This window comes from Bos grunniens, chromosome 1 (genome assembly GCF_055505025.1).
Source record: "Bos grunniens cultivar Pamir isolate PY7600 chromosome 1, Bosgru_T2T1.0, whole genome shotgun sequence".
NCBI classification, from domain to species: domain Eukaryota; kingdom Metazoa; phylum Chordata; class Mammalia; order Artiodactyla; family Bovidae; genus Bos; species Bos grunniens.
In genome coordinates, this window is record NC_141165.1 from 153,171,125 (window position 1) to 153,194,792 (window position 23,668).

The window sequence follows — 23,668 nt, forward strand, 5'->3', positions numbered from 1 at the left end:
TGTCCACCCAGCCAGAGGAATTACTCAAGACCTGAATGGTCAATAGGACTCCACATCCCTGACACCAGCCATCTCCAACTTCAATACGGAGTCATCTACAATGGGGCTGTTTTATCCAGCTTGCTCCTTGGAGGAAAAGCAATGACAAAACTAGACAGCATATTAAAAAGCAGAGACATCACTTTGCTGACAAAGGCCTATATATTCAAAGCTATGGTTTTTCCGTTAGTCATGTATGGATGTGAGAGTTAGACCATAAAGACAGCTGAGTGCCGAAGAACTGATGCTTTTGAACTGTCGTGTTGGAGAAGACTCCTGAGAGTCCCTTGGACTGCAAGGAGATCCAACCAGTCAATATAAAGGAAATCAACCCTGAATATTTATTGGAAGGACTGATGCTGAAGCTACAGCTCCAATACTTTGGCCACCAGAAGCAAAGAGCCAACTCACTGGAAAAGACCCTGATGCTGGGAAAGATTGAAGGCAGCAGGAGAAGGGGAGGACTGAGGATGCGATGGTTGGATGGCATCACCGACTCGATGGACATGAGTTTGAGAAGTTCAGGGAGATGGTGAAGGACAAGGAGGCCTGGCCTGCTGCAGTCCATGGGGTTGGACACCACCTAGCAACTGAACAACGAGCAACAAAGTGCCACACAACAGTTAGAAGCCTACAGGTCACAGAAGCTCTAGAAGAAACCGAAGTCAGATACACGGATGTAGAGGCTCTAGGTTCACACACTGCAAGATGGCTCTGAGGCTGCATCCCAAACGCCCAACCTCCTCAAATGCCCAGTGCATACACTGCCCTGTGGTTTCCAATCGCACAGAAGACAGCATCACTGCGACGCAAACGATCCCAGTGCATTTTTTCAAAGGGCTCCTCCTCCGACTACCTCCATCTCAAGGACACTTTCTGAGAAACCTGATTCTCCCTACACTCAAAAGCGTCTGTGAACCACCCCCACTCTTTTAGTGGTCAACCTCAGGGAAAAGTTCCGTGGGAGCTCAAGAGTCTTTATTCCTAATGCAAAGTATGTTCCTTCTTATCTAGTTAGATGCCTTAGCATATGATCAGTCCTAGAATATCAAACCAAATGTACTGAAATTTAAAGCAAAAGTCAGAGGAGATCAAGGGAAATAGTAAGACCCTAGCTAAACAGAGAAGTAACTCTCAGCATGATGCATGATCTGGCCAGAGATTTCCTGAAAATAGCTCAAAATAAATTCCCCGTGTTAGACGCACTCCACTGAAGAGGCTTCCAATTATAAATAACATTCATAGACTATAGAGGCTCTTAAACCCTGCTCTTCCTGGATGAATCCTCCCAAGCCGGATTTTTCACTCACCAGCTTCCATTCCACCGGCTGAAATCAACGCATGCACTTTCCCACTGGATGTACAAGTGGCCAGCTGTCGCCCAAAACATTCAACAGTGCAAGTTTTCTTAGTCATTTCAGCCAGGCAACAAAGTTTAAATGAGCTCTGGTACTAAAGCAGAGGCGGTGAGAGGCAAATTCAAAGCCTGTTTGCAGGGTCTTGAACACTAGAGGGTCCCCCAGCATGAACATGGGCTAATGACACACTGTGGCAAAGCTCACATCCTTTCCACCAGGGACTCAGAAATACCCCAAGGAACAGGTTTGCTGGGCTAATGATGTGTGAACAGAATTCTGAAGAGGTCATTAGCCACAAAGTTCAAAGGCCCTGGGAGAAGTTTTAAGTCGAATGCAATTAGAAACTGTTATGTTGGTCACTTTCTTTAATTTCCCTGATGAATCCAGCTTTGCATCAATACACCTGTAGAGAGATGGTAAATGCAGCAGAGAAGAGTTCAAGGGATTTCAGTGATGGGAGGAGATTCTGACCTGTGGTAGTGATGGCAGTTTAGTTACTAAGTCATGTCCGACTCTTGTGACCCCATGGATTTTAGCCCACCAGGCTACTCTCTCCTCTGTCCACAGATTTCCCAGGCAAGAGTACTGGAGTGGGTTGCCATTTCCTTCTCCAGGGGATCATCCCAACCCAGGGATCGAACCCAGGTCTCCTGCATTGGCAGGTAGACTCTTTACTGACCATATGATCAAGCAATCCCACTCCTGGGCATGTATCTGTGGACCTGTGGAAGCCTTGAATTAGAACAGTTTCTGACTTGCTAAATTCTAAAGTATTCCTCCTGTGGTTTACCATCTTCTTATCCCCCAAATCTGAGTACCTCCACCCCTCCATACATGCATACACGTGTACAATGTCTTTGGTTTCCAACACTGTCTCCATGGTATATCTCAGTACAGCAAATATCGTGTCTAGGCATGTCATTCTGAACCAAGCCATGCCTCCGTTTCCTCACCTTTATAATGGGAATGGCAATAATATCTACTTCGTAAGACACATAGTAAGATGTGATATAGAGTTAACTCACTTTTCTAGAACTCTGCCCAGCACACAGCCCTATGATCGTGTCCATCTCAGCCCAAGGAAGGAAGTCACTGCCTGACCTCACTTCCTAGCTTCCTGCACTAACACAGAAGAAAGGGTGTTACTAAGGAATGTGGGAAAAACAAGGCCTTATGGGAAAAAAGACAGGCAGACCAAGGTTGGTGTGAGCCAATGCAATCCCTCTGAATCCTCTTCACTTTCATAAAATGCACAATAAACGAAGAAAATGATGCTTTCTATGCTGCAAGTAATTGCTAGGCACTGTTACAATAATCACCTTTCTTGATTTACAGAAATATTGCAGTCTCCGTTTTCCATTATAGAGAGATGGGGAAAATCTTACAATAAACAAATGTCCAGTGCCTTTTTGAGTTCGTGATTCAGAAGTTTGTCGATTTCAGCTCCTGGGCCTCCTACTCTTCACCCCTTTACACGTGTCCTGGCTCCAGATGAGACATTTCTAAAAACCAGCTCCATTTCCCACTTCTTCCTTTCCCAAGGCAAAGACTCCATGCCCTTTCAAGTTTCCAGCACTCAGTCCCATCCTTGCTAATGATTCCCAACAGGGGTGACTCAAAATTTCTCTCAATTACAACCGCTGGAAGTGAATTTCTTACTGCTGCTCACAAGGGACTCAGAAGTTGTCTAATGCTTGAAATGTTGCTCCAGGTAACTTCAGATTGGAGTCAGCACTGTGCTGGGGTCAGTGAATCATCTTCTCTCTTTTCATCTGTTTTTCTATGTGTGTGTTTCAGTCCCTGTTCTCACCACCCACCCCTCATCTCAGGTTATATCCCATCTCCAGTCATCAACTCTCTTTTCTAACTACCTTCCTCCCATAAGCCATCCTGTACAGTAAGTCTCCCAGCAACAAGGTGGAGGGCTCCTGAGGCTGTCCATCGAGGTCCTTCACTGGTGTCCAGCCTTAGCACCGGACCTTTGGAGGCATCCAGCCACCAGTGAAACTGAAGGACTCCTGCCAGTGTTCGCTCCCAGCCCTTCTTGCTTCTAGGAATTCCAAGAATACTGATCCTTCAAAGCTCAGCTGGAAGCCTTCTTTTAATCTCCTTTGATTCCCATGAAACTTCTCAACACCCACCCCACCACCACCCCAGCCACACTGGTCTCTTTGCTCTTTCTCAAAAGTGCAGGGCATGACCCCAGTTTCCAAATCAGTGGTCAACTCCCATCTCCCCTTCCAATCCCTACCAAGCCTGCCCTTTCTATGGGGCCTGACTTGACCACGTGATCTGGAATTGTCAGCACATCCACCACTGCCCACTCCTCCCATCTTGCTCTTTTTCCCACAGCATGTCCTGTACTTGTTATGCTAAGTGTTTGCTACGGACACACCCGCACTTCACCCCTAAGCTCAGCGATCTTTTCTTAACACCTCCCAAGAGCCAAGAACAGTGCCTGGCATGGCATAGGCACTTTAAAAACAAACAAACAAACAAAAAACCCCACGTTGTTGAACAACTTCACTGCTGTTCATTTTCCACCCTCCTCTCACAACAAGAAGATCGTTTCTCATGGAAGACACTTGAGTTTGATTTAAAGATCTAGTCATTTGCAGGCTCAGCTCACACTCAACACCAGCTGAAGTCACAACTGGAAAGCCTGACTTTGCTGTCTTCCAGTGAAGATCCGGGTTTATGATGTCTTTTATGGAGACAACCAGAGCTCATTTACATGTCTTTTTCTTTCATCTTTTTAAAAGGAGAGAAAGTGAGAAAGACATATTGGGCTGTTTTATGGCCCACACTAGATATTCTGTCAACGGGAGGTTCAAAGCAAATGGGGCCCCAACCACAGAGTGAAAAGCTTGTGGGTGTTCCCTGCCCCAGGCTCCGTGGAGACGCTCCCAGGGCTGCAAGGCAGGCTGGTTGGGAGGCTCCAAGCTCCCATCACAGCGCTTTCTCCTTCCCAGTTACACTGAGAAACCAGTAATTAATTACACAGCATTGCAGGACACGATTTATGTTGAGGGACACCAACTCCCCTCTCCTCACGGACTAAATGGAGAATGTGGTTTTCAGAGGTTTGGACCTCCCCAAGCTATATTAGCATAAATGAGCTGCTCTCTGAGTGGGGATCAGGGTTCCTTAAATAATTTCAAGGGGCCCCTAAAGCCCTCCCTTTTCCAACTACCTATTCGAAGCAAGACTTTCCCCAAATAGTCCAACAAAAGAGCATATCACAAGAGAATGAATGCAGAGAAGACTCCAGTCTCTTCTGACAGGTTAGAAATTGCAGACAGTTGCAAAAATACAAAATGGGACTTCCCCGGTGGTACAGTGGATAAGAATCCGCCTGCCAGTGCAGGGGACATGGGTTCAATTCCTGGTCTGGAAAGATTCCACGTGCCATGGAGCAACTGAGCTCATGCACCACAACTACGGAGCCCAGGAACTGCAACAAGAAGGCCAGGGCAATGAGTAGCCCACGCTCCCAGCAGAGTAGCCCCTGCTTGCGAGAGACAGCCTGTGCACAGCGGCAAAGACCAGTGCCGCCAAAATAAATTCAAAGCAAAGAAACAACGCCCTTCTTCTCGATCTTTCTCTTAATTTTAGAAGATAAAATTTAACAATTAAAGTTATTTATGTGAACATGTAATGCTTTATTACTGCTATTTTAAAATGAATTAACAAGTATTTTTTACAATTCTGGTTCAATTCCTAATGTGATAAATATTTATAGATATAAACATGAATAGAAACTCCTTGGAGTCTATAATCCTTTTCAAGAGTAGAAAGGAGTCTGAGAACTGCTGATACAAGCCATCTCTTGGCTACCTACTCCCCCTCCTCAAAAGAAGATCTTGGCAAAGGAGATGGATATTCATGTTGAAAATGGATGGGCTGTTTTTCAAAATAAATATCTCATTGCTTAACTTACGTGCCAGAAAAAGAAAGATAAAAGAAAAAAGAAGCATCAAAAAGGAGAAGTGAAGGAAGAGGTTGTTTTAAGTGGATTGTATATAAAAATATTTTGTTTCATGAAGAATTAACCTGAGGTTCTTAATCAGAAGCTTTTTGATGGATGCTGGAGGACCCATGGATCCCCTGAAATGATACACAGCAGGGTGGTCCCTGTGTTTGATCCAAAAGAATCCAATTTTTTCATCTGATTCTCAAAGGAATCTGTGACCAAAGGTTAGGAATCTCTTGGAGGCTGATGCCAATTCTCAGCTCAGGGAACATATTATCCTTGAACCATTTAAGCTAAGTATAAAACAAAACCCAAATTTTAAGCACCAACACAGTTTATTATGGAAACTCAAGATCTCTTTCTGACCATGCTGCACCCTCTATCTGGCTGAAATCACCAACCTATTACCTGTTTATCCAAGCAAGAAAGTTTTAACAGGGATAGAGCCTTCTAAAGCCACCTTTGGCATTTCTCCAAAAAAAGACATACAGATGGGAGAACAGGTATGTGAAAAGACGCTCAACACCATTAATTACTGCTGCTGCTGCGGCTGCTGCTAAGTCGCTCAGTCGTGTCCGACTCTTAGCGACCCCATGGACTGCAGCCTACCAGGCTCCTCCATCCATGGGATTTCCCAGGCAAGAGTACTGGAGTGGGGTGCCATTGCCTCCTTCGCTACTAATTACTGCTGCTGCTGCTGCTAATTACTAGAGAAATGCAAATCAAAACTTCGATGAGGTATGACCTCACACCAGTCAGAATGGCCATCAGAATGTCTACAAATAAAAAATGCTAGAGAGGGTGTGGAGAAAAGAGAACCCTCCTACACTATTGGTGGGAATGTAAGTTCATGGAAAATAGTATGGAGGTGCCTCAAAAAACTAAAAATAAAGCTACCATATGACCCAGCAGTCCCTCTCCTGGGCATGTATCCAGATAAAACTATGATTTGAAAAGGTACACACACCTCTATGTTCAGAGCAGCACTATCACAATAGCCAAGACACGGAAAGCAACCTACCTTTCCACTGACAGAGGAATGCACACAGAAAACGCCACACATACACAGTGAAATACTGCTCAGCCATGGAAAAGAAAGAAATAACGCTACCTGCAGCAACATGGATGGAACTAGAGATTATCAGACTACGAGAAGTAAGAAAGAAGACAAAGGCTGTATGAGATACGTGGAATCCAAAATACGGCACAAATGAACCTATCTATAAAACAGAAATAGACTCATGGACACAGAGAACAGACTTATAGTTGCTGGCGTGGGGCGTGGTAAGGCCTGGAGTGGGAATTTGGAGTTAGCAGTGTAGACTGTCATATATGTGATGGATAAACAAAAGGTTCTACCATATAGTGTAGGGAACTATACTCAACATCCTGTGATAAACCATAATGAAAAGAATTTCAAAAAGAATACACACACACACACACATAATATATAACTGAATGTGTGTGTGTGTGTGTGTGTATATATAACTGAATTACTTTGCTGCACAGTAGCAGAAGTTAACTGTAAATCAACTATACTTCAATTAAAAAAATAAAAATGAAGTCATCTTTGGTGATCTCTCTCAAGAACCACTCTTTTGAGCCATGGTAGTAGACAGTGGGGGGCCTCGTGGGCCGCCGTCTCTGGGGTCGCACAGAGTCGGACACGACTGAAGCGACTTAGCACTAGCAACAGCAGCAGACAGTCACTTTTTTTCTTTTCAGCCCACCACCCCTTTGGGCTTCTGTACCAGAACTGAGGGTTTTTACGTTAAACTGTGAAGGCACAGGAGCTAAAAGCTGTTTGAACATGGGGAGACAGTGTGGCGTCTACTGTCTACTCTGGACGCCATGGGGCAAATTCACACTGAGATATGACTTTTGCTCCTGCACATTCATGTCACAAATTCTGGGCGAATTGGAAGGGTAGATGGGAGAGAATTCCTGGAAGCAATCACCATACAAGCATGGCTAAAAACAGCCTAATTAGACACAAAATCTATCCCCATATCCAAACTCCACTGGATGTCAGACTGGATGAAGCACAAGTTGGAATCAAGTTTGCCAGGAGAAATATCAACAACCTCAGATACGAAGATGACACCACTCTCATGGCAGAAAGCAAAGAAGAACTAAAGAGCCTCTTGATGAAAGTGAAAGAGGAGAGTGAAAAAGTTGGCTTAAAACTCGACATTCAGAAAACTAATAAGATCATGGTATCCAGTCCCCTCACTTCATGGCAAATAGATGGGGAAACAGTGGAAACAGTGACAGACTTTATTTTGCGGGGCTCCAAAATCACTGCAGATGGTAACTGCAACCATGAAATTAAAAGATGCTTGCTTCTTAGAAGAAAAGCTATGACAAACCTAGACAGCATATAAAAAGCAGAGACATTACTTTGCTGACAAAGGTCTGTCTAGTCAAAGCTATAATTTTTCCAGTGGTCATGTATGGATGTGGAGTTGGACTGTAAAGAAAGCTGAGCGCCAAAGAATTGATGCTTTTGAAATATGGTGTTGGAGAAGACTCTTGAGAGTCCCTTGGACTTCAAGGAGATCCAACCAGTCCATCCTAAAGGAAATCAGTCCCTAATATTCATTGGAAGGACTGATGCTGAAGCTGAAATTCCAATACTTTGTCCACCTGATGCAAAGAACTGATTCAACGGAAAAGACCCTGATGCTGGGAAAGACTGAAGGCAGGAGGAGAAGGGGACAGCAGAGGATGAGATGGTTGGATGGTATCACTGACTTGATGGACATGAGTTTGAGGCTCCAAGAGTTGGTGATGGACAGGGAAGCCTGGCATGCTACAGTCCATGGAGTCACAAAGAGTCGGACACGCCTGAGCAACTGAACTGAACTGATGGCATGCAAGACATTATGCCAGGAGTTCTACATTCATTCCTGTGTGGAACCCTCACATTAGCCTCATTCAAGAGGCACTGAGATCCTTCGGGGTTACAGAGCCAACAGGGAACAGGGTTCCAACTTGCAAGCTCAGACCTGCCGGACTTCAGAATCTCTTCTTTGAAGGACAGTAGGCTGCCCCTCCTCTATCCATTAATAGGAACACTAAAAGAGTAAAGTTTAGGCCAAGAAACCAAAGAGGCATTCATTAAATCAAGAGGCAATCTATTGGGATGTCACAGCAGTCAATACAAATACACTCTGTTTTACATAGTCTGGGTAAATCCCCCCAACAAATGAACAGCAGACTGACTCTCAAGATACAGTCTTATGCACACAGCACACACACATATTCACATGTACTGAATTCAACAAATAGAATTCCTCAGCATTTACTGGGTAGCAGACCCATGAAATGTGCCACTTTTTAAAACTGAAATGTGAACTCCGCGGCCTTCAGATTCATAGCTCAGTAACATGTCCAACTACTACTCAAATACAAAAGTAGGAAGAACGGTTCCAAACTCTGTTTTGATCATTTGCAAATAAAAATATGTTCTTCATGTTTGTTCAGATAAAACACTGTCCCCCAGGCTCAGAGGCCAGGCCCTTGGGCCAAATGCCTGCCAGGAACTCTTTTCTGAGGAGTAAAACTGCTGACAAGACTATTAGAGATTCGACTACATCACCAGGGCAAACAAGGAGACTGTTAATATCTATGATCCGAACTCATGGGAGAGGGCCCCTGGGTCAGAAACTTTCACCAACAAAAGAAAACGAGAAAAGAATTACTTTCAAAGAAGCCTCCACACCCACTGTCTCTTAAAATACACTGTTTGGAACATAGTGGGTTCTCAGAAAATCGCGTTGGATGAACACGCCAAACTTAAGACGAGGAAGCGTGGGTGGGTGGATAGTGTTGTGCATAATTCTGGGGTTTGTTTCAAGTCATTAAAGATCCTCACTCAACACGTAACGTTGAGACCAAAATAAGACTTCCGTTCATTTTATAGACTCTGCAGAAGGCTTCTATGTATGGAATCCCACTTGGTTCTCCTACTGGCCCTGTCGGAGGCTGGTGTCACTCACCCTGGACAGACAAGGAGCCAGCGATGAAGTGACTTTCCCAAGGTCACTGGCCGATAAGGACTAAGCCAGAAGCAAATGTGCTTCTCAGGATTGCCGGTCCCCTGTACTCTGCACTACATTAAGCTACCAGAGTGCTTTATGAGACAGAGCTCTGAGATGATCTCACTTCCACATATTAACAATTTTAGAAGGCAACAAGCCAAAGCGTGGAAGTGGCATGCAACAAGTACATGTGAGAACTTCCCGAGATGCCAGCAGTGCCCCTCTCCTGGGGGCGGCCAAGGCTCAAAGGCTCACAGCCCCATCAGTGAGGGGTGGGGGAAGCAGGAGTCCAACTGTCCCCCAGGGTCGGAGACAGAGAGCCAGGATGCCACCCAGCACCCCCTCAAATCTTATATAGAATGGATGCCAACTTAGCACTGTTCCAGGTGAAAGCGACAGAGGCGAGGTTTCTTTTAAAGGAGTCTGGATCAATGGAGCCTGGTGGAGCTGCCAAGCCCATCTCTGCGAATCAGGCCTGCAGTGCCAATCTGGTGATGTCTAAAGGACAAAGCCGGCGGTGCCTTTCAGGGGATCCTTTAATAGGACTCCATCTCAGCTGTGTGCTGACTCGTCAAGTTGCCAGTGCAAGCAGTGTCCTGCCCCGGGCAGGCAGAAGGGCCACAGCAGGGTCATTTCTATCATTACAATCATGCTGCAGAAAAGGGACAGGTCAGGACTCCCCCGCGGGTGGCCCAGTGCTAAAGAACCCGCCTGCCAATGCAGGGGACACGGGTTCAATCCCTAGTCCGCCAGGAAGACCCCACACGCCTTGGAGCTACTAAAGCCCAGGTATCACAGCTACTGAAGCCTCCCCTCGCTGCAGCTAGAGAAAGCCTGCACACAGCAACAAAGACCCAGCACACTCAAAAATCAATTAATTAAAGATGCTTTAGAAAAAGAAAAGAGGTCAAAATTCAAGGAGGGCATCTGAATGCAATATCCACGCTCACCTTCACACATCTCAGAATCAGCCTTTTTTATCATTTTGTTTCCAAGACACAAAGTCTGATACAAACACCAAAGTACCTGGGGTCCTCAACTCATAGAACACCATTCAGGATACTGAAAATCACAAGTAACAGACTGTCCCTTACTGGTGGCTTCTAAAGTACCAAGCACTAGCCTTTACCCTCCATTTTCTCAAAAATCTTATTACTCTGCCCATTTGACAGATTAAGAAATTAAGCCTTCAAGAGACTTAAAAAACTGTGCCCAAAGTTACTCAGGTAAAAAGAGCTTGGACACCAGCCAAACTTGTCCTTCAACAAATGAATAGCTGGCGGGGGGTGCGGGGGGGGACTGTTTGGGGAGTGTGAAGTGTTGGTGGAATACTATTCAGCCTGAAAAAGGAAGGAAATTCTGACACCTGCTACAACGTGTGAACCCTGAGGATATCAACCTAAGTGAAATATGGGAAAGTGAAGTCGCTCAGTCGTGTCCGACTCGTCACAACTCCATGGACTGCAGCCCACCACGCTCCTAAATCTGTGGGATTTTCCAGGCAAGAGTACTGGAGTGGGCTGCCATGCCCTTCTCCAGGGGATCTTCCCAACACAAGGATGGAACCCCGGTCTCCTGCATTGCAGGCAGATGCTTTACCATCTGAGCCCCCAGGGAAGCCCATGAAATAAGCCTGTCACAAAAAGACAAATACTGTATGATTCACTTTAGATGAGGTGGTGGTTTAGTCGCTCAGTCGTGTCCGACTCTTGCGACCACATGGACTGCAGCCCACCAGGCTCCTCTGTCCGTGGGATTTTCCAGGCAAGAGTACTGGAGTAGATGAGGTATCTAGAGTCAAATTCATTGAGACAGAAAGTAGAATGGCAGTTGCCAGTGGCTGAGGAAAGGGTAAAAGGGGAACAACTGTTTAAGGGGGATGAAGTTTCAGTTCCGCAAGGTGAAGAGAGTTCTGAAGATGAAGCATAGTGATGGCTACACGACCATGTCAATGTATTTAATACCCCTCAACCATGCACTGAAAAATGGTCAAGATGACCATCTGCCCGTTATACTCAGACACCCTTCCCAAGACAACTGAACCTCACAATACCCCCCTGACTGTCATGGAAGCAAGACCGGAGGTGCAACATCACCCTGCTGGCCAGGTCAGAGCACACCTGCTGATTTCCAGCTGACCTCAGTGGTATTCACTGCTCACTCTGGGGGCCAATACACCTTTCAGGGCAAAGGAGCCCCACCTGGATTCCGGATCTGAAATGCCATCCTGTAAACTACCAACCCATCCTCAACACGAGCCAGGACTCCTGGAACCCTGCTCCAGGACCAGAAAAGGACTGACGCAGGCAGGATTACTTGACATGTCATTATCCTTGTGACACTGGGTTGGTCACAAAGTTTGTACAGGGGTGACCAGACCCCCGAATGAACTTTTTGGCCCGCCCAATTATCAGTAATGATTAGGGAATACGAGGGCACTCTTTGTTTTATTAGCAAGACACATTTTAAATCTTTGAAAACGCTTTCACACGCACACCATCATGCCCCAGACCCTGAAGCAGCTGGGTCAAGCATCTTCACCCCAGTGTTCCGAAGAGCACCTGGAAGTCAGGGTTTTGCCCAAGGTCAGAAGCCAGTTGGCTGCAGAGCAGACCTGGAACCCACCCATGTTATTCCTCCTGCAACACCTCCCTCCAGAGAGAGAGGGCTGGCCAGCATCGCAAAGGAACAGGAAATTGAAATGGCTCCCGGGAAGGCAGTCAGCCTGCCAACCTCGGACAGAAGCTGACAAATGACCAGAGCCGGCCCTGAATCAAAAAAGGCTTCCTCCAAGGAGCCGCCTGCCGACTAACCTCTTCCCACCTGTGGCGCGGGAGAAATAAGCTCCAAGAGTCCACAGCCCACCATCCCCATCTGTCCACGGAGAGAAAACCACGTTAGGAAGGAAGCACAGAACCAGTGAGATGCTGCTCAGAGCTGAACTGGAGAGGCAGTTTCCCGATACGAACTTATCAGCTTCATTCCCACTCCTGTCACCTCACCCCCCCCCCCCCACACACACAGAAGCTTCTTCCTGAATCCCCACCCCTTCAGCAACAGAACTGCAAGAGGGGCGAAGCAGCAGACAGATGAATCTTCAGAGAGGCAGCACCCACCAGGGAAAAACTGTGTTTAACACGCAGCTACAAGATGGGAAACCTTCTAAGAGCCCAATCATGCACTTCGAGTCATGCACCAGTTTCCAAAATACCAAAACATTCCAGGCACTTTACCTGAGTGGTTTTTGCTCTTCTGCCTTGCATGCTGCTGCTATGGCTAATCTGTGGGTTGGTGGCACCTTCAGAGAGACAGTGAGATTTCCTACACGGGAGTGTGTTATAATTACTGTAGGGGAGAGCCTCTTCAGCGGCAGCTGGTGGCATCTTATGGTTCGCGAGATCGGGGATGTCAGACACCAAATTCCGACAGTAGCCTGCAAGTTTGCTCCTGGGCCCCCCGTTTGCCGTCACCCCAGAGTTCTTCTGAGCGTACAAGTCTCCCAGCGAATTGGCCCGTTGACAGGCACTGAGCTGCCGCGGACTCGCCCGGGTTTCCATCGCCCGAGCCTCCTCGCAGTCTTTCTCCTCGGCGGAACCCAAGATCTCTTCGTTGCTTGTTAAATGTTCTTGGCTCAGATCAGACAGTGAGAATTCCAGGCTGTCCTCCCGCCAGATGTCTGCGGATTTGGAGCGTTTCTTCTTAAAGCTCGCTGTCTCCATGAACGCGGGTCCGTTGGAGGCATAGGGGCGCTGCCGCCTGCCGCCCTCCGCCAAGTACGTCGCGTCATCCCCGTAAAGCCGGCTGTCTTCCGAGTCTGGCATGCTCTGCACGGAGGCTGCTGTGAGGACGATGCTGCTGTCCACGCTGGGAGCGACGGAGGAATCGGTGTAAGACACGGGTCTCAAGCCCACATCCACTCGGTCCACCCAAATGGGGCTCCCGAAGTCCTCGAGGGTGCCTTCCTGGGAGAAGGGCTCCAGGCCATTTTCAGCCAGGGACTGGGGGATGCTGGGGGTGCTGCTGGACCGGGTACTCACTTCGGAGTTCCTGTGGATCACCTTGCCGGAGGAGGCGTGCCTGGTCCGCCGTGCCTTGTGCGACAGGCGCAGGGATCGCGACGTGTGCTTGCGCCCCAGGACCGCGTGCTTGTCTCCGTAGAACTCATGCACGACACTTTGACTTTCTGCGTTTCCCATGGTTTTATGGTCTGTAGCAAGGGAAAAAAAAAAAAAAGGAGAGGATCACTGAGTCACCCATGGGTACGGGCGGTTAACGGGAAGAGCTCGGTACCTACAGAGGGCAGACAGCTTGACAGGTAACAGCGGCGCCTATATGCACCTGGCAGGCACTTGGACTCAACGCGGCAGCAGGTGAGAACTAACATCACCGACTGAGACTACTCCTGCGGAGATGTGAAATAAGAACATAAATAAGGCCATGGGGGATGACACGGGTCTCTGCCGGGGGAGGGGAGCAGCACTCCAGGCATGGCACAGACTTGCTTTCCTAAAGCTGGCAACACCTGCTTTCTTCTCCCTAACCTCTAGAGTTGTCTATTTAAAGCTCGACGCCTCTCCACCAACTAAAAACTCTAAAAAGTACAAACCAAGGTGTCTGCTCCAAATGAGTAACGTTCTGTTTGAAATGACATATTTCAAAAAACCAGGCGAAACTCCGAGATGCACTGGATAAAGGTCCTTCCTCCCCATAGGTTTCCGTTTCATCCTGACTTCATCTACACTTCAAAATCAATCAAAAACGGGAAAGCCCAAGATGTGAAGTCCAGTCAACTCTTCCTGATAAAGTCAAAAAGAAAAGGGGCTTTTTACCTTTAATGCCACAACTTTCTGAAAACCTTAACAGGGGAAGGGGGGCGAAGTGGGAGAGGGAGAGGGAGATGCCCAAAACAAAACAGAAACCCCACTCTCTGCCCGGCAGCAAACTAATGGGTTCATTTCTGGGAGCATATCCAACCGGAGAACATTAATCTGGTACAGAGTGCCCTGCACACAGAAATTCACATGATGAAATCACCAAATGCGATTCAGCCTTTTGGAGCTACCCAGGTTAATTCAAGTCCTTTCCTTAACATTGTTCCGGCCTCTCTCATTGGTCTGAGGGCTGTTACCCACAGTGAGAAATTAAAACATCCTCAAAGCTCGACAAGTATGACTGTATTTAGCCTTATTCTCCTTGCTCTGCAGTGAGGTTTCTCTAGACCATTTCAACTGTATACACTTAGGATACACACATGAAAATGGTCAGAAAGGAGAGAAGAAAAATAGAACAGCTGAGCGCATCCCTGAGTTGATGTGTATAATCATCTACACGGTTGTTCATTCAGAAAATATATATACTGGGACTTCCCTGGTGGTCCAGTGGCTAAGATTCCATGCTTCCAATGCAGGGGGCCTGGGTCTGATCCCAGGTCAGGGAACCCAGTGGCTCAGATGGTAGAGGATCTACCTGGCAATGCAGGAGACACTGGTTGGATCCCTAGGTGGGGAAGATCCCTGGGAGGAGGGAATGGTTACCTACTGCAGTATTCTTGCCTGGAGAATCCCCATGGACAGAGGAGCCTGGGAGGCTACAGTTCATGGATGGGTCACAAAGGGTCAGACAGGACTGAACGACTAACGCTTTCACTTTCACAAGGAACTAGATCCCACAGGTGGCAACTAAGATCCCATATGCCAGCAACTAAAAGATTCAAAGTGCCAAAACTGGAGACCTGATGTAGCCAAATAAATCCTTTTTTTTTTTTTTTTAAACAAAGAGGTGGGGATGGAGCCCCGATGCTCATGCCAGCTTCTGCCCTGACTGGCTGAGCAATCTTGAAAACTGTTTAAAAGAAGAAAAGAAAAGAAAGAAAGAAAATAAATACTGCATAGCTACCATGTTCCAGAAACCAGAAATACAGCAGAGAAAAAAAGATACACATTCTCCACTCTCATGAAACTGATACTCCAAGCCAGGGAAGGGATACAATAAACAAAAAAGCAAAAGGTACAGAGGGAAACAGGAACAAATTTATTGGACCTATTACACTTTGAAACCCCCTGCAATATAATATATTCCTTCCCAATGCTCCAGAACCACTCTACAGTCCTACTCTTCAGTCTCAAAGGTTGCTTAAACTCCTACAAGCACATCTTTACGGAAATGAAATTTGTGGCAACAAGAAGGGAAAAACCTCCACTGAATGTTCCGATGAGTTCAGAGGTAACTCATACAGACACCAGATGTGAAGCTATTCCCATACTGGAATATTCTCTACCAGGTCACACATCATATGATTCTGAGAGCGAAGTTTCCAAGAAAGAGAATCATCCTTTTACTAGTAGCAAATATATTTCAAAGCAATAAGTTCACGCCCCTCTGGCTGGTACCTTTAAGAAGCAAGAAAAAAACATAGAGACTCAACTCAGTACAGGGAAAATGAAAAGATTCATGGTCCATGTGTGACCATTTATGTGATCTATATTCCTAAGAATATCATGTGCTACATTTTTACAAGTAAAATATTTTAACAAGCATCTAAAGTAAGGCTAAAAGCCATGACCAGTGTCTCAGGGTTCTTGATTTTTTAAGGGTATAGCTTTCCTGATAACTCAGTTGGTAAGGAATCCGCTTGCAATGCAGGAGACCCTGGTTCAATTCCAGGTTGGGAAGATCCCCTGGAGAAGGGAAAGGCTACCCACTCCAGTATTCTTGCCTGGGAAATCCCATGGACAGAGGAGCCTGGCTGGCTACAATCCATGGGGTCGCAAAGAGTCAGACACGACTGAGTGACTTTCACTTGAAGATACATAGATGGGGACTTCTCTGGTGCTTCAGTGGTTAAGAATCTGTCTGCTAATGCAGGGGACACAGGTTCCAGCCCTGGTCCAGGAACTAAGATTCTACATGCAGCAGGGTAACTAAGCCTGCATACCACAACTACCGAAGCATGCGTGCCTAGAGTCTGCAAGAAGAGAAGCGCACCCCCAACAGAGTAGTCCCCACTCAACGCAACTAGAGAAAGCCTGAACACAGTCTAAAGAAGACCCAGCACAGCTAAAAGAAAAAAAGAAAGATACCTGAATGTGTCTATGCATCTATATGTTTTGCCAAGGAATAATTAAAAGTTTAGAAAAAGTATTAGCCACAGTCCCATTTTAAGAATCACATAGATTTAAACTCAAAAGAGGGAAAGAATGGAGGTGACAGAAACCACGGTGTAGAAAGGCAAAGCTGTCACCCCAAATATGCTCAAATGGACCCCCCAATATGCTCGGATGGAGCCCCCCCCTTCTGCTGTATACAAAAGTTTGCAAATATAAATTGACAGACATATTCTCAACAACAAATTTCTGGTTAGGCTTGTTTCTGCCAACAGAAAACTAATCAAGTTAAAAGCCTCAGGAGCAGTTTCCTAAAGCAAATGGCCCCAGCCTTCAAGAATTACAGCGTTCCCTGCATTGCTCTGATGGGTCTGTTATATTAATAGCATTTTTAGTAGCAAGATTCTTTTCAGCCAGCCAAGGTAGGAAAGAAGCCATTTTTATCTTCAGAACTAGAATTTAGAGATGAATGCCAAATCTCTTAAATCCTACCAAGAGCGATTCTCAGGGGATGATCTAAGTCGAGTCAGCAGGAAGTTTGAAGCAACTCAAGTTAGGAGAAAAATGTTCCTAGGGACTGCCGAAACACCCCTTCCTTTAAGAGCTTTCCCCCAAAGGTCAGTGCGACTCATGAAGGCCCATGTGGGGGTCAGTGGGGGACCCTGAAACAACACAAGCATGAAAAATGAAAATTGCTCACTGCATACAACAGACACAATCTCCCCTTTCAGGGATGACCCCATCCCACAGGCAACCCCCAGAACACTGGTGATTTGAGAGCCCTAATCCTCTCCACGTACAAATGGCAAATGCCATCTACTTTCACCATCTTCACATTCCCCCACTCTCTCCTACCTAACTCTTATCATTTACTTACAACAAACCAAAACAGCCTGGTTTACACTTTACATTTACACAGTCTTTATTTGTTTCTCTGAATCTGGAAGCAACTTTGGTTAGAAAGTGGCTTACACTTTTTTTTTGAAGCCTCTATCGAGAGTGCTTCCCTGATAGTTCAGAAGGTAAAAGAATCTGCCTGCAATGTGAGAGACCTGGATTGGATCACTGGGTTGGGAAGATCCCCTGGAGAAGGAAATGACAACCCACTCCAGTTATTATCCCCTGGGGAAATTCCATGGACAGAAGAGCCTGGCTGAGCTACATACAGTCTGTGGGGTTGCAAAGAGTCAGACACGTCTGAGTGATGAACACTCACACTCATAGAGACTACAAGTGTTCTATGCATGATAAGGAGTCAAAAAATGCTCATGCACTTTAGAAACAAAAGTACAAGGTAGTGATCAGTACTTAGCCAACAAAATCACCACACAGTCACTAGGAAAGAGGGGAAAGATTAAGGGGGGAGAGGACAGGCTGAAATGCAAAAACTGGGCTAGAAATGGACAAGCAGAGACTTCCCCTGGTGGTCCCGTGGTTAAGATTTCGCCTTCCAACACAGAGGGTGGGGTTTTGATCCTTGGTCATGGAGCTAGGATCCCATATGCCTCTGAAGCCAAAAAACCAAAACATAAAACAGAAGAAATATCGTAACAAATTCAAGAGTGTAAAAAACTCAATTTGTAACAACTTGAAAAGCAGAGCCTCAGAACACAGGTACATGATGGCAAGCTAGAAAATGTTACCATTTTTAAACTCATTCAACTCCCTATTGACTTCCTTAGGGAAAATATTAGTGGCCTCAAACAGCTTGCACTTGCAGAGGGTAGTTAGGGGGAGGCATATTAAACAGGAGGTGGTGGGCAAGACTGTAACACAGGGACAACTGTCTGAATTTAAACCTCAAATCTTAAACTTTCTTTCCAGTCCTCTAAGATACAGCTTCCTGGCTTCCCCAGAGCCTTTGTTCATGCTCTTTCCTTGGCCTCCAACTCTCCAGCCTTCAGGCATCTACACCTGGCTCGCTCTTTCCAGATCTTGACTCAAATGTCACCTTCTTAAAGAGATCTTTCCTAGCATCTCTATCCAAAATGACCCCTTGGAGCTCAACACTTTCCACCCCTCTTCTTTGCTTCCCCCCTACTCCTTAACATTTGTCATAACTGTCTCAAAAAATGTTTTTCATTTCCTTATTTTTTTTTTATTCTATATCTGTCCCCACTAGAACCTAATTAAGCATCAGGGAGGCAGAAAGTTAGTCTCGAGTGTTGCTATATTCTCAGTGCCTAAAACACTGCCTGAAAGGCACTAGGAGCTCAGTAGGAAAACACAGAATGAATGAATGACAAAGTTTAATCTAGAATGTAAAAAACCAAACTCACACAGCTGCAAGAGAAAAGCGATGAGGGTGTTAGCATAATGTAAACTAGAGAAAACACACACTGGCCTTAAAAATGCCAGCTCTCCTACATGACAGTGCCCAGAAAATGCACCCATTTCCAGACTGTGTGCTGTTCTCTATGTCTCCTCCACCTGCAGACTGGTGTAGGTCCCTCAGCCCAGGCCCCTGGGTTTCGGATCACCCTGATTCTGTGAGCTGAGCTGATGGTTTCGGCCTGCCCTGCTCCACTGTTCTCCCCAACCTTCAATCACCTAGGCAGAGACTCATGGCCTCGCCTTTGTCTCATTTCACTTAATTCCTACATCCCTCCTCCTTTTGGAGGTTTAAGAAAGGGGGTTGGAATTGAGAAAGTACCTCTCCTCCATGTCAGGGAGACAGCTCAGGACTGAGCAGCCTGAGATGATCCAGAGGAAAATACTGACAAAGGAGACCTAGTGACATGATGGGGAGGCGTCATTTGAAAGTAGAGGCGGTCCCAAAAAATCAAGAGATTCTTAGGGTCAGAGACCAAGGACACTAGAGAGAGGATGAATTCTCCGTTCTTCCCAACACCATGACCTTTCTCCTTAAGTCATGAGCTAAACTTTTCATAGTAACTTCCTTTAAATCCCATCAAAGAAAATACACAGCGAAAGAGTAAAAAAGTACTCCCATCAAAATAAGTGCACAGTGAAAGTACTTAAAGGAACTTTATCAATCAGTATAGGCAGCACTGTGTGCAACAGACAAGACATGGAAGCAGCCTAAAGGTGCGCTGACAGATGAATGGATAAAGATGTGGTGGACATGTGCAATGGAATACTGCTGCTGCTAAGTCACTTCAGTCGTGTCTGACTCTGTGCGACCCCGGAGACGGCAGCCCACCAGGCTCCCCTGTCCCTGGGATTCTCCAGGCAAGAACACTGGAGTGGGTTGCCATTTCCTTCTCCAATGCATGAAAGTGAAAAGTGAAAGTGAAGTCACTCAGTCGTGTCCGACCCTTAGCATGGACTGCAGCCCACCAGGCTCCTCCGTCCATGGGGTTTTCCAGGCAAGAGTACTGGAGTGGGGTGCCATTGCCTTCTCCGATATACACACTACTATACATAAAATAGATAACCAACAAGTACCTGCTGTATAATACAGGAAACTATATTGAATATTTTGATACAATCTTTAAGGGGAAAGAATCTGAAAAGTAAATAACTTTACCACTATGCTGTACACCCTAAACTAACACAATTTAATACACACACAAAAAAAGTACAGTCATTAGGGTGGTTCGTAGATACATCAGATAGGTGATTCTTTCTCAGGGACTGCTTTTATAGATTTATTAGCCTACTAAGCCTTATGTAATAAAATGATATAAAACTATTTACACACTTTGGGAAAAAGTGTCAAATCCCTGGCTTTGGTAGTTTGCGGAAATTAAGATGCAACCATTAAGAGAGGCTAGGTGAAGAGTATGCTTACTGTGTTCAATTTCATGTGGATCTATAATTATTTCAAAATAAAAAGTTAAAGCTGTCACTCACTGGGAGTTTCTGGTCAAGGGAAAATTTTGTTTAAAAGTGACAATGCTGCCAAATGAAGCTTTTTGAATCCTCTTTTTCAACAAATTATGCAATAAGAAAATAAGCACTCACGGGGCATTATCTGGCACAAGGTCATCAGGAAACAGACAGCAAACACAAAACAAGGTCCAAAGTGAGAGTCAATGGGGAAGCAGGGTGATTCACTAGGGACAGGGCTTCTGTCTTTAACAGTCGTGAACAAAACTGAAGTACTATTTATAGTACCTGGTGGCAGCCAAGATGAAGTAAGACACAGTGGCTGGTCTTTCTTCCAATGATAAAGATTTAAAACCTCTGAACCAAAGTAAAAAGCAACTACCTGAGGCTTCCAAAGAATAAGCAAAAGCAGGTAAGTTGGGGATGGGAAGAAACACAAGGTCTTCCCTGGTGCTTCAGTGGTTAAGAATCCACCTGCCAATGCAGGAAACATGGGGTCAGTACCTGCTCTGGGACAATCCCACGTGCAGAGAGGCAACGAGTAAGCCCCCACTTGTGGAAACTAGCAATGAGGACACAGTGCAGCCAAAAATAAATAAACAAGCAATAAAACTGAAGAAGCCACTCTACCGAGAGTGGGTTTCCCATTTCAGTTTGTATTACTCTCATTTCTCTTCCAGCCTTGCATGGAGGGTGAGCACACAGTCCGTGCATGCATGCTGGGTCGCTTCAGTTGTGTCCAACTCTTGGCGGCCCCATGGACTGTAGCCCACCATGACCCCATGGACTGTAGCCCACCAGGCTCCTCTACCCATTGGATTCTCCAGACAAGAATACTGGAGTGGGTGGCCATACCCTCCTCCAGGGGATCTTCCTGACTCAGGAATCGAACTCTCACCTCTTCTGTCTCCTTAATTGGCAGGCCGGTTGTTTACCACTGGTGCCACCGGGAAGCCTGAGCACACAGCTAGCCATAACAAAAGCAGCAAAACTCACAAGATGTGCCCTGTCATTCTGGCCAAAGAAATCGAGACTGGGGATCCCTGCAAGCCAAAGAGTGAGGGCAATCTCACAGAAGACAGAGGTGGAGGAAACTAATCAGCTAATGTCATGTATAAACCTACCCAAATCCCAGCTCACTCCTCAGATGCATGTGCCTGGGACTGACCCAGAGAAAGACAGCAAAGGCTTGGCGAACTGAGCTATGACATAAACACAGCTCACCTCTCAGTCTAACTCCCAAGTGGTGCGTGTGTGGACAAGGCCACAACTTCGGAGCAAAGGCTTTGAAAACTGAACTGACATCAGACCTACCACCCACAGGAGGTCAAACAGAACTTGCCATCTGAACCTAGCCAGGTTGATTGCTTACTAAAATAGGAAAAAAAGAAAATTCAACATTCTCCAGATGATTTTAACAGGACCTAGATTCTCCCAATGTAATACTCGAAAGTGTCCACAGTGCATTCCAAAGAACCAGGAAAATCTAATCAGTTCTCAGGGGAAAAGACAATCAATAGATGCCAACCCCAAAGTGACCCAGATGTTGGAATTATCAGGCTTTTAAAGCAATTAGTATAACTGTGTTCTCTGAGTAATAGTAAACACTCCTGAAATAAATGAAAATTGTAACTCCTTGGAACATCTATGAAAGATCTCTGTGAACATCAATTATTATGTATGAGTGGAGAAGGAGAATACAAATTAAAAAGAAAGGTAAAATAATTTTAATTTGATCCATAATACAAAACTAGCTGCATTTTTTAATCATCAGATGTGAAGTTTTCTTGGTATTGCATGAGAAAACATTTGAGTTAACAGAAACTCACCCATGGTCAAGGTCTCTGGGCAGAGAGAACAAAGAAAAACACTACTATAACTACAGATTGTTCAGAGGAAAAAAGGGAGAAAGAAAGAAGATACAAGAGAAACAAAAAATAACCTCATCACTTTGCAGACTAAGGAGGTTATAATAATATTTTTATGGTTTAGGATGTCTAATTCCCTAGATGAGACCAGAAGTTCAAGCGGTACTCCAGACAGCAAAATGCCCCACCCTTTAGCTGAACAACAGGAAAGCTCCACATGATTAAAGCCCAGGCTTGTGGGTCAGCTTGCTGGGGCTTGCCCTGTTCAGAAGTAGATAATCAAAAAGATAATTATATTATTAGGGTCAATCACCTCTGGAGCAAAACTCTTATTCTCAGGAAGTAAAAACTTGTATTTGAGATGCATCTCCAAGATACTGGCTTTGAGGAGATTAAAATTCTAAAGACGTTAATATTTTACCTTCTTTCTCTCTCTCTCATAAACACACACACACACGAAGAGGGAGAGAGAGACACATAGAGAATATATAGATCTGTGTAAAAAATTTTAAAGTTAGCATCCTAGATAGAGATTATGGGGTAAGTTAATTTTCAAAAGTATACTTTGCTTTTCGTATTTTCCAAAGCAACTACACTAAAGCTATAATTCACTGTTTTGGCCATGCTGCACATGAGATCTTCGTTCTCTGATCAGGGATAGAACCTGCACTCCCTTGCAGTGGAAGCACAGAGCCTTAATCGACTGCCAGGCAGGTCCCTTACCTAGAATTCAGTTATGGCAAAGAAAAGAATAAACGCTTTAAGTCCCTAGGTTTCTTGGATAATTCTCAGAGAGTGAGGATGGGGACACCAGGCTGACAGCTAAAGCAAAAAAGCACCAAACCCAAACTTAAAGCAGATGACTTGAGAAAATTACCCAAGATAAAGAAGATAAGACTACCGAGCTTGGATTTAACCATCCTTTCTCGACATTCCAGCGGCGCTCTGCTTGATCTCCTCCCATTCCGTCTGTGCACGGTTATTTGTACATTGGCACACTTGTCTTTCTTTGCATGAACCCCTTATTTTATTACAAGCTCCCAGTGGCAGGGACCATGCCTTACTCATTATTATATTGGCCATCTAAGTGAACTGGAGTTTTAGTACTGCTTTTTTCAATGGGATGCTCACCTCTCAGATTGTCTATAACAAGAATATTTCAAAAATATAAAGCATTAGAGCCCACAGTGGGCACAAGATGACCCAGCTTATATTCAAGTCAAAGTTAACTATTAAAACATGGTTTCTCTTGTTGGTAAGGGTACTATAGAATATGAACATAAGGCATCTAATGATGTATACAAATTATAATTGTTAATAATAAAATTTTTCACTCCCTCCTGAGGTATTTAAGAACTTATTAAAATAAACGTAATGATTACCCTTCTATGATTTGAAAACAGACCTCCGAAATTGCAGGAGAAAGGATGAAATGTATTTATTTCAAAGTTAAATTTGAAGCAAAAATCACAAGACAACAGATTGCAAATTT

The 23,668-nt window shown here is 45.3% G+C and overlaps 1 protein-coding gene across 8 annotated transcripts in view; it reads right to left on the reverse strand.

The window, feature by feature from the left end:
• The window catches only part of TIAM1 (TIAM Rac1 associated GEF 1), a 258,960-nt gene that overhangs the window by 146,592 nt on the left and 88,700 nt on the right, over window positions 1–23,668 (reverse strand). For 7 of the 8 annotated variants that reach the window (XM_086413073.1, XM_086413036.1, XM_086413046.1 and 4 more), the window contains one exon: window positions 12,647–13,620. In XM_086413073.1, coding sequence (XP_086269199.1) covers window positions 12,647–13,609 — 963 coding nt within the window. In that variant the 5' untranslated portion in view covers window positions 13,610–13,620. The remainder of the gene's footprint in view (window positions 1–12,646; window positions 13,621–23,668) is intronic. The other variant, XM_086413074.1, reaches the window with a different exon arrangement.